The 12,366-nt window shown below is 44.8% G+C and overlaps 1 protein-coding gene across 4 annotated transcripts in view; it reads right to left on the reverse strand.

Annotated features, from left to right (window-relative positions):
- The window catches only part of LOC106602554 (alpha-(1,6)-fucosyltransferase), a 117,337-nt gene that overhangs the window by 13,043 nt on the left and 91,928 nt on the right, over positions 1-12,366 (reverse strand). For all 4 annotated transcript variants that reach the window (XM_014195245.2, XM_014195254.2, XM_014195263.2 and 1 more), the window contains one exon: positions 1,401-1,522. In XM_014195245.2, the coding sequence (XP_014050720.1) occupies positions 1,401-1,522 (122 nt within the window). The remainder of the gene's footprint in view (positions 1-1,400; positions 1,523-12,366) is intronic.

Below are 12,366 nucleotides of genomic sequence, written 5' to 3' on the forward strand. Positions count from 1 at the left end.
GGAATAAGAAAAACACAGGAAGGGAAAAAGGTAGGACAATGGAAGGTTGTTTGAAACATATTTATCATTCAAATCATATGCATTTTGGGAGAACACACATATACGATAACATACACACATAGTTAGCTTAGATTTTCTCTAGCACCATATAGCAGTTGCCCTTAGACACAGATCCTGGATCAGCTAAGAACACAGGACATCACATCACACATAGGCAGCTGATCCCTTGAGCAAGGCACTTAACCCCTAACCTGCAGACTACAGCAAAAAAAAACCATTCCATTTCAATGGAATACACACTGCCCTTAGATACAGATCCAGGGGTAACTTACCCTCACCCTAAAGCAGAGATGGGCAACTTTGATGTGGGTGGGGGCCACCAAAAAACGGAACTCATCATGAGGGGCCGCAGTGCCCCCCCCTCGCGAGCAAAACATTTTAGCGGCCCCCCTTGTGACAGCCAAGAGAAAAGATTTTAAAGTTAATTTCCTGCAATTCCACACATTTTTCCATCGGGTGGAGGCAAATGTTGCAGTTTTTAATTTGATAACTGATGATCAATGGGCCCCACCCAGGTCGGTAATTCGACAATGTTCACTACAAGTTTAGATAGCTGCCCGCTAGACTAACTCAACAATCAAAAAAATTATTCTGACATGGGCTAATTGAGTGACTGCTGATGCAAAACAACATGTATAAATTGCACCTTGTGTATTCTACTATTCTAACTCTCAACATGAAGTTGAGACCCCGACTGAGTTCCCCCCCCAAAAACTGAAATCATCATGAGGGGCTGCAGTGGCTTGTGAGTCTGTATACCCACCTCCAGTTTGACAGAAATGAATTTTTAAAGTGAATGGTCCGCGGGCCTACAAAGGGCCAGTCGCCCATCCAGCCTTAAAAGGTCAAGTGCAAACTGTCCTTAGATCAGTGTCTAGGCCTAGGGCCCACTTCCTCCTACTCTTCATGGCAATAGTGCCACAGACATAATAAGTGTCACAGAGGTCATTAAGTGCATGCTTTTCCTACAAAGACAGGGCCAGAGTACAGAGACAGAGTAGCCCTGCTAATGTATCGACAGGCATAGTAGCCTAAACTCGACTTTAAAGCAGGGGTGTCCAATCCGGCCCGCGGGTGGTTTGATAATGTTTCAAATGACACAAAGGTTTGTAGCAGGCCAATGAAAGCAGCTGACCCAGAAAAGAGCTGCATGTGTGGCTCATGTTACTGCGAAGGACAAGGATGGAAGATTTCCTGATGAAATACGAGGAAAGAGGAGTGGACAGGGAATCCTGCCTGGGAATACTCCTCCTCACTGCCTCCTGTCCTAATTTCCAAGGTGTGTGTGCGCCCCAAGTCCGTGTGTATGTGTGTGCGCGTGCGCAATGTGAGTGTCATACCATCTCCAGGCAGGCTGCGGTAGGAGTTGATCTGTTCCTTAGCTCTGATCAATTGTTCCTCCAGGGTCCGCAGTCTGACTGCACTCACCACCGGGCCCCCGTCAGACTGGCCCTCTGGTAACCTACAGTACAGTACAGGGGGAGAGGAGAGGTTAGAGGTCAGTCTGGCTGCATTCACAACCTGGCCCTGTCAGACTGGCCGACCCTGGTAACTTAGAGACAGGGGAGAGGAATTGAGGTGGTCTGGAATAGGGTTGAATGGCAGGAACCCGGTTACCAATGATTTGCTAATATGTACCGCCCAAAACCATATTCCTTTTCCCGGGATAAGTATCTGCGAGAAACCAGTAAACTATAATCAATAAGGAATATGAACAGAATGAAAAGGAACTGTTCAAATCTATGTCTAAATCTGGATTCTCTACGGCCTTCTCTCTGGTCACTGCATGATGAATCGTCAAGGCTCAGGGTGGGGACCGACAGCTCATCTCAGTATGTAAACCTATCATCTCCTCATGGTAACTTTTTTACTGTGACAGGTAGACCTATATTTGCTGCAGCAGAGCTTATGCTACAGTAATATAAAGACTAAATGCACGTCTAATTTACACAGCTCCACCTGGCTTTCGGGGGGCGTCACCTTTTTCTATTGTAAAGATGATCCTTTTTTTTAAGAGCAGACAGAGAGTTTTAAAACACTCACAAAACGTTGCTTTAAATCAGTGCAGGAGCTTCTATCTTTCCATCGACTCCATTCAAAATGCAGCCAACATAGATGATCCTGTCCTAGACTGATATACAGCCCTATGTATAGACGTCCTAGCCTACCTCTTTCAGGTAATACATTCAATGCAGTATTAGCCTTATATTTAGCTAATGAATGATGTGTCATGCATAACAAGCTTCTAACTTATAGCCTTTGCCCCGCTGGCCTCTCTGTAACAGATAGGCTCCTTAGCTCTTGGAGTCCCATGCAGGAAAAGCTAGACTAGAATAGCTTGCTGGACATCATTTTTTTGTTGCAGCATTTATTATACCAATGGACTATTCGAACAGGGACTCAAGCTGAACCATTCCATCATCGTGAAGAGAAGTGAAAGCCTTGTGCATCTCATTCTAGTTCTATATTATTCAAGCGTGTCCTTAGAATGAGGAAGATAAGGACAACGAAACTTATTTCATTTAACAGTTGAAAGCGAGGAAGGAATGAAGCAACAAGAGAGAGAAAGAGGAGGTATGCTAATAACATGAGGGGAAATATCCGGAACAATTCAAATCTAATTCGTTGGCCTATACTTGTAACTTTGTAGGCCGCATGTGCTGCACCAGAATCGAATGTTCTCCCCCTGCTTTATCATGGTTTAAATGATGTGTGTAATTCTAGTCCAGTATAATACAACACAGTGCAGTAATACAGTTCACAGTCAAAACGATTAGCCTTCTGGAGCTAGTTTCCTTTATTTACCCAAGAGAGCATAGCGAGACCTATATCTATGGGCTGTTATGTTTTTCTGGTGTGCGTAATGTGCAGTAGCCTACAGTATATATCATATAGCCTATGTATTGGAAACGGCACAATCATTTGGCCTTTTTTGGGGCTTGGGCTCATTAAACGTCTTTAATGTAGGGCTCATAATATGTATTTAGGCTTGAATTTATTTAATCAAAGCTCTAATCAAATCCCATTTATAGAATATGCTCTATAATTCTTTTGAATGAAACTTCCGGTTTTGGCGGGAAATACTGGGTTACCTGGGAGAAAAGTGATTTATTCTCAGGATGGAATATTTGTAAAATACTGAGAAAATATTCAACCCTACTCTGGAATACAGCGAACCTGTCAGTGAGAGGGCCTGGTGCAGGGAGAAGTGTAAACATACAGGACAGGGGTAGAGCAAGTGTCAGTGGTTAGCCTGGGGCAGGGAGAAGTGTAAACATACAGGACAGGGGTAGAGCTAGTGTCAGTGGTTAGCCTGGGGCAGGGAGAAGTGTAAACATACAGGACAGGGGTAGAGCAAGTGTCAGTGGTTAGCCTGGGGCAGGGAGAAGTGTAAACATACAGGACAGGGGTAGAGCAAGTGTCAGTGGTTAGCCTGGGGCAGGGATGATTTTTGTTTGTTTTTACTGTTAAGTGTCCAGCTGGCACTGTGTGTACATTATAGGAGTGTGTGTCTGTGTGTTTGTGTGTACAGTATAAGTGTGTGTGTCCCTGTCCTTCCAGGTCAAGGTGATTGTTGGCAGGCTGATTTCCCAGGGGCCTTTGTGTTTGGATGCGCTTTCTCCCACCTCCCAGTGCCAATTTAATGCAATGATCAGTAGTGAGGTATGTGAGCCGACCATGGGTGTGTGTGTGTGTGTATATAATGATCAATGGCGAGGTGTATAATGATCAGTGGTGAGTTGTGTGTGTATAATGATCAGTGGTGAGGTGTGAGAGCAACCGGCGACCGCAGGGCAATTCATTCACTGGCAGTAGCAATTTATCACCCCACGTGAGAGAGACAGAGAAAGAGAGAGGCACCTTCACCCCCCCCCCCCATTGACTAAAATCCATTACCAACAAACACCCACATCCTTGAAAGCCATCTCTGAGCTGGGCTGGGCCTCCCCTTCCACCCCCTCTATCCACCCTCCCTTCCCCTCTCTCCCTGTAGAACTAACTTATGAGAGGGCACATTTTAAGGGCCAGGGGAAGTAAGCTAGGGCCAGATGGGGTAAAAGTCCCCTTGCAGCTGCTCCTCGAGAACAAATAGAAGAGTGAGAAGTAGATGCGGTCAGTTCAAGAAAGGTGTTGTAAAACTGCCTCCACACGTACCATGTAGAAGATGAGACAACACTGAATATAGCTACCTCACATAGTGTATGGCCTGACAAAATATGAACTGAGTAGGATGTGAGAGTAACCGTGGCGACTGGTATTCCATGAACGCAGCAGGCAGCAGAAGCAGCAGTCTTATCTAGGGAGCCTGGTTGAGAATAAATATGTTTCTGTCTCGGGTATGAAATGATGCGTGGAGTTCTGTAATGGTAAACAGCGGGTTTCCCTGTGTGTGTGTGTGTGTGTGTGTGTGTGTGTGTGTGTGTGTGTGTGTGTGTGTGGTTGGTCACATCATAGTGCATGGTTGTCATCAGGAATGCACAGCCACAGTACAGAGATTGAAGCAGGAGGAAGAAACCGCAATGTCAAAATGTTATGTCATTCTTGGCTGGTCAAGGATGAAATGAGCTGAGAGTCAGAGAGGAGAGTAGAGGAGGAGAGTCAGAGAGGAGAGGAGGCGAGGAGGAGAGTCAGAGAGGAGAGGATGAGAGGAGGAGAGTCGTCGAGGAGAGGAGTCGTCGAGGAGAAGAGTCAGAGAGAGAGGAGGCGAGGAGGAGAGTCAGAGAGGATAGGAGGAGAGTCGAGGAGAAGAGAGGGAGAGGAGGAGAGTCGAGGAGAAGAGTCAGAGAGAGAGGAGGCGAGGAGGAGAGTCAGAGAGGATAGGAGGAGAGTCGAGGAGAGTCAGAGAGGATAGGAGGAGAGTCGAGGAGAAGAGTCAGAGAGAGGAGGCGAGGAGGAGAGGAGGAGAAGAGAGAGAAGAGAGAGAGAGAGGAGGAGAGGAGGAGAGGAGGAGAAGAGAGAGAAGAGAGAGAGAGAGAGGAGGAGAGGAGGAGATGATGAGAGGAGAAGAGGCGAGTCAGAGAGGAGAGGAGAGGAGGAGAGGAGGAGAAGAGAGAGAAGAGAGAGAGAGAGGAGGAGAGGAGGAGATGATGAGAGGAGAAGAGGCGAGTCAGAGAGGAGAGGAGGAGAGGAGAGGAGGAGAGTCAGAAAGGAGAGTAGAGGAGGAGAGGAGCGGCTGGGGTACAGATGATGTATGTCAAAAGGGAAAATAACGGTCTACTGTTATACCGAAGCTGTGACTATCAACGATACTACTAACAACATCTCATTAAAGTATAAAACAAAGCAGATTGGGGATTTATATTCAGCAAAGTTCACACTCTGTTTGACACTCTCAAAACCACACAAATTAGCATCCACACACACACAATGGCCTCTCAGCTTCAGCTTGTGTATCCCTTTACTATAGTGTCAGAGTGAAACTGGAGATCCCTCTGAGCCCTCTGTGTCCTCCTCCCTGCGTGAATCTAATAGACCACTAAAGTAATACTCAGAACCCAGAAGGCTATCTGTTATCAAAGCAGCTGTAGCGGCATCGGCTAGGCTGAGAAGGCTGGGTGGATCAGATGGACACCAACACACCCTCCTCACTTGTCATGGACAGGATCAATGTACAGGGAACTGGAGCAGGGACAGGGACAGGAGTAACATGACACAACACACACTCAACAAATGAGACCAGCAGGAACTCTCACGCAGGCCAAGGCACACAGTCAAAGCGTACACCCTACACCAAATATCTAAGCACACAAACACACCCATGCACACGCACTATCGATGCACACACACACACACACACCCATAACACTCGCCGTATTATGCATGCACACGCTCACACACAGTTCCAGACGATGTGTGTTATGACAGAGTGAGACAACAGCCCTCACCGCCATCTCTACACCCCATCAGTTTCACAGCTCTCACTTGAGTGAATAAATGTCTGGGGTCTCCAAGTACAAAAAGCTCCTATTTGTACATTTCATGTTGTGCTGTGGTGAAGGTCTATACAGCCGAATGCTGACATTATTCCACTGGGGTGGAGAGTAAGCTGGATGAGAGGCTGAGATGGGAAGGACAGAGGAATACATGTGCTCAATCCCAGTAACCCCCCCCCCCCATCACAGCCTCTCTTCCAGTTACTATCCACCCCAGTGGAATATTGTCAGCAATCAGCTGTATAGACCTTCAGCACAGCACAACATGAAATGTGTTCCTCTCCCTCCGTTTTGCGCGACCCCGCGAGGCGTAGTGGTATCCCAAATGAACTTTGAGCGTGGCGTAATGCCTTGTCAGCCCTCTAGTTGGCCCCCTAACTAAGCAAATCGAGATGTAGACATTCTATCGAGTGTTTCCCAAAACTCTCATGATGCTCTGCGACCCTACCCTGGAGAGTTGCTTCAATGAATAAATGCTGAAAAAAATACTAGGATGGAAGCAAAAGGGAGGAGACAGGTTAAAGAAGGATTTTTAAGCCTTGGGACAATTGAGACATGGATTGTGTATGTGTGCCATTCAGAAGGTGAATGGTCAAGATAGAAATATTGAAGTGCCTTTGAACGGGATATGGTAGTAGGTTCTAGGCGCACTGTTTGGAGTGTGTCAAGAACTACAACGCTGCTGGGTTTTTCATGCTCAACAGTTTCCCGTGTGTATCAAGAATGGTCCACCACCCAAAGGACATCCAGCCAACTTGGGCCAGCATCCCCGTGGAGAGCTTTCAACACCTTGTAGAGTCCATGCCATGACGAATTGAGGCTGTTCTGAGGGCAAAAGGGGGTGCAACTCAATATTAGGAAGGTGTTCCTAATGTTTGCACACTAAGTGTATGTTAGTTAATGTAGAGACAAATGATTACCGTAATTTCCAGACTATTAAGCGCACCTGAATATAAGCCGCACCCACTGAATTTACATTATTATTTTTTTTGAACATAAATAAGCCGCACATGTCTATAAGCCGCAGGTGCCTACCGGTACATTGAAACAAATTAACTTTACACAGGCTACTACGAAACACGGCTTGTAACAAAAATAAATAGGCTTTAACGAAACACGGCTTGTAACAAAAAATAAAAAATTAGCAGTAAGCTTTAGTTGTCTTTTTGCACTGAGCCAATTCCTCACACTGCTGTTTCCAACGTCTTATCATGGACTCATTACGACCAAGATTTCCTTTTCCAACAGCCAGATCAATCGCCTTCAACTTGAAAGCTGCATCATATGCATTTCTCCGTGTCTTTGCCATGATGAGGGTGACAAAATGACTACCGTAATCAGAATGATGGGTAGTGTGAGAGCGCTCGATTTAATCTAAACAGTAAACAAAAAAGTTGTTTGACCTTAACCCGTTCGGCAATTTCATTGGTCTAATGAAAGCTTCATGCCGCCAAAAAACTGAGCACGTCACAGAATGTGTTTAAAAAAAAAGAAAAAATTGAAAGCGGGAAAAATCCATATATTAGCCGCGTCATTGTTTAAGCCGCGGGGTTCAAAGCGTGGGAGAAAAGTTGCGACTTATAGTCCGGAATTTACGGTAAGCATATTTTTGGGTCATAAAATATATTCGCGAACATTTACATTTATTACATTTTATCCAGAGCGACTTACAGTAGTGAATGCATACATTTCATACATTTATTGATTTATTTTTTCGTACTGCCCCCCCGTGGGAATCGAACCCACAACCCTGGCGTTGCAAACACCATGCGTTGCAAACACCATGCTCTACCAACTGAGCTACAAGGAAGGCTGGACATCGCAATTTAACAAGCTACCTGACTAGCTAAAGTTAATTTGCCAGCTAGCTATACATCTACTTTGCTATATGGGTGTTTGACATTTATATGAATTGTAATTCGTGTTGTTAAATGTTTTAATGACCAGAAAACCAGGCTGTCATCCTGTGAAACCCAGTGCCTGTAAAGAGTCTAGCTAAAGCATTTAATATTACTGCAAATTGAATAAACAATTTACACTGAACAAAAATATAAACACAACATGTAAAGTGTTGGTCCCATGTTTCATGAGCTGAAATAAAAGATCCTAAAAATGTTCCTTACGCACAAAATGTATTTCAAATTTTGTGTACAAATTTGGTTACATCCCTGTTAGTGAGCATTTCTCATTTGCAAAAATAATCCATCCACCTGTCTCAAGTTTTGAGGGACTGTGCAATTGCTACCATAAGCCACCTCCAGTGTCATTTTAGAGAATTTGGCGGCACGTCCAACTGGCCTCACAATCGTAGGCCACGTGTAAACATGCCAGCCCAGGACCTCCACATCCGACTTCTTCACCTGCGGGATCTTCTGAGACCAGCCACCCGGACAACTGATGAAACTATGGGTTTGTACAACCGAATAATATCAGCACAAACTGTCAGAAACCGTCTCAGGGAAGCTCATCTGCGTGCTCGTCGTCCTCACCAGGGTCTTGACCTGACTGCAGTTCGGCATCGTAATCCACTTCAGTGGGCAAATGCTCACCTTCGATGGCCACTGGCACGCTGGAGAAGTGTGGTCTTCACGGATGAATCCCGGTTTCAACTGTACCTGATAGATGTCAGACTGCGTGTATGGTGTCGCGTGGGCGAGCGGTTTGCTGATGTCAAAGTTGTGAACATAGTGCCCCATGGTGGCTGTGGGGTTATGGTATGGGCAGGCATAAGCTACAGACAACAAACACAATTGCATTTTATCGATGGCAATTTGAATGAACAGAGATACCGTGACGAGAGCCTGAGGCCCATTGTCGTGCCATTTTTCCGCCGCCATCACCTCATGTTTCAGCATGATACTGCACAACCCCATGTCGCAAGGATCTGTACACAATTCCTGGAAGCTGAAAATATCCCAGTTCTTCCATGGCCAACATACTCACCAGACATGTCACCCCTTGAGCATGTTTGGGATGCTCTGGATCGACGTGTACGGCAGCGTGTTCCAATTCCCGCCAATATCCAGCAACTTCGCACAGCCATTGAAGAGGAGTGGGAAAACATTCCACAGGCCACAAATCAACAGCCTGATCAACTCTACGCGAAGGAGATGTGTCGCACTGCATGAGGCAAATGGTGGTCACACCAGATACGGACAGGTTTTCTGATCCACGCCCCTGCTTTTTTTTTAAGGTATCCTTGACCAACAGATGCATATCTGTATTTCCAGTCATGTGAAATCCATGCTTTTATGTCAATTGACTGATTTCCTTTTATGAACTGTAACTCAGTAAAATCTTTGAAATTGTTGCATTTTGCATTTATATTTTTGTTCAGTGTGGTAAGCTTGCCTTGCAGTTCATTTCAAAAAATGATATGTCCGACTTGTCATTGTTCGTTATTGTAGTAATGTTAACGTTAGAGGTTGAAGATATATGTAACGTAGATAGCTAACCTTTTTCTTGCTTATTGAATAGTGTAGGATAAAATACCTGTATGCCTATGGATATGTATGGGCCCTAAAATGGTTGGTATAAAGTTCAGAACAGTGGTTTAAATGTTTTATTGCTTCCACTGGTTAAGGGGAGGGAGGAGGTGCACAGAGAACGAGAACACGTATTTCTCTAACACAGAGAAGAAGGGAAAGCAAAACAACAGCGGTGTAAAAATAAGAACCACCCTGATGCTGGGAGAAAAGTGTCACACACACACACACACACACACACACACACACACACACACACACACACACACACACACACACACACACACACACACACACACACACACACACACACACACACACACCAAAGAAAAAAGCTGCAGTGGCCTAGTTAATTTCTTTGTTATCAGCCCACTATGGCGTAAGCCACAATGTACACACTGTACACACTGGGACAGTAGATAGGGACTGAGAGCCACTGTCTGCATCCCAAATGGCATCCTATTGCCTACATATCGCACTATAGTTGACCAGCACCTGCAGTTACAGTGGCTGTGGATGAACGGAAACTGTAAAGGATATAGGCAGCGATGCGGCTCTGCGCCTCTGTGTTAACGGCTGGTGTATATGCTCCATTATAGGTCCATTCAGACACACAATGGATGAGTGGGATATGTAGGTTGAGTGGGACAAAGAAATGTAGCCTCTAGAGTGTCAGCTCGTGGGAGAGGAAGTGAGAGAAAGGAGAGTTGAGCTGTGTGTGAGAATCGACTGTGTGACATACAGTAACATTGCATCACTGCCATCAACACCACTCGAGAGGTATATCGGTTGGATCTGTGTGTGTGTGTGTGTGGGTGTGTGTGTGTCTAAATGTAGCCAGCATTCAGAATAAGCCTGTGTGTTTCAGTTGGTGTTTAAGTGAGTCTGTTAAAGTGCATTAAAGTCAGAATATCTGTATCATTGTAAATGTGTGTGTACGTCTGAGTGGGAGCGAGTGAGTGTGTATGCTTGAGCTTGTGTGTGTGTGCGTGTCTGAGTGAGAGTTTGCCTACATCAACTAATGCTTAGAAGACAGTTTTATGTCTGTATTAGCAGGAGTGAACCAGTCCCATTCCCTTCGGCTTAAAACACGCAGAAATCACAGTTGAACGCTTTCATCACGGTCAGTTCTATCCATTACAGAACAGAACAGAAACAGGCCAGTGAAATAAAGGACCAGGTCTTAAATACAACACATTCAGGTGACACTAATGTACCTTTAATGTCTATTATAAAACGGGTTGTTTGGATTCTGGATGCTTATTGGACGAGCAGCGTTCCAAGCCGTGCTGTATTGGCCTCCACAGGCACACCTAAGCCCGCTAACAGGTCCATCTGAATTATCACTTTGCCTCCATAGGAATATCATGTTCCCTTTGCTGTATTTCCCCTCGTTTCTAGCCTAGCATTCAGTTTGGTACAGTGGCGGTTAATATAAGCCTAGCCTATACAGATGCATATCTGTATTTCCAGTCATGTGAAATCCATGCTTTTATGTCAATTGACTGATTTCCTTTTATGAACTGTAACTCAGTAAAATCTTTGAAATTGTTGCATTTTGCATTTATATTTTTGTTCAGTGTGTTTGCCTGTCTGACCACGGAAACGATGTGTAAAATTTGAAATGCGATCTCCCCTGTACCATAGAGAGCGAACAGTGTCCAGAAAAGAGTGGTAACCAGTTTCTCTTGAACATCATGTAAGCTACAACTCGCTTCCCTGAGGACATTCCACTAAGGAACGTCACCAGAGGAAAGTTACTACGGATATTGCAGGAGTTTCCCCTTGAAATCAGACACGTCCGTGGTAAGGACAACTTGGTTGCTGATTGTCTAAAAAGGGTGTTTTGGAGATGAGTATTATTTTGGTTGTGCTCGTTCCAGGGGGATGGGAGTATTAAAAACATACTTTATTTTACCCGTTTCTGAAAACTTCTGAGTTTAAGGCAACTATATATATGAAAAAAATATATAAAGTGTTTGTTTTGTCTTATATTTAATTGTTGACAGCCAGTTGACGCCATGTTTATATTGGAGAAGGCGACGCATAAGTAGTGACGCATTTAAGTGAAATGAAAGTTGTTTTCTGTTGGTGGTGAGCAAACTTGTCCAACAGAAATATAGGATATATTTGTTGTCTTAAGGTGGACGGTGTTACAGGTTTTGGTTTTTCCATTTATGATTTGAGGTTGGAATTTTTCACACGTACAGCACGTTAGCAACGATCGGTGTCCCCTCGTTAGTCAGTATGTGTTACACCTGTGCTGGCTTGTCCATCTCGTTAGTTGGAAGGTGTTTCACCTGTGCTGGCCCAGGTGATATTTAAGAGCGGCTGGCCCAGTACTCAAGTTGTCTTGAGAGATATGGAGGGTTAACATGCTCCCTATTTTGAGTTCTAGACAAACAATCCTTTATCTGATCTTCCCTGATTTTTGTTTTGACTCCTGTCTTTAAGTTTGGTGTGGGTTTTTCTTTTGTTTGCCTCTTCTTGGCCAAATTTAGTGTTGTCTCATGGCGGGTGTCTTTTAGGTCCTAGTTGTTGTTGCTAGTCAACTTTCAGTGGACACCCCCATGAGTGTCTTTCAGAAACCTTCCTAAAACCACACCTGTTTCGTTTTGGCTGTTGTCAGTGACTCTTTGTAAGTTCCCCACTCTGTTTGAGCGACATTATTTGGTTTTCTTGCTGGGGAACGTAAAAGACATAACTAGGCTCGGTGTAGTTTAGCTAGCGTAGCAACAATTGTTGTTGGTTTCGCGTCGAGCCGAACGACGCCATTGACCTGTGACTGTGTTCATCACATGGCACGGCCTCTTGTGCTTTATTGTTTAAATACACACACTTTGTCACAATAGCAAGAAGGAATATGGTTGATAACTTGTCTGGCTTTA

This window comes from Salmo salar, chromosome ssa01 (genome assembly GCF_905237065.1).
Source record: "Salmo salar chromosome ssa01, Ssal_v3.1, whole genome shotgun sequence".
Lineage (NCBI taxonomy): Eukaryota > Metazoa > Chordata > Actinopteri > Salmoniformes > Salmonidae > Salmo > Salmo salar.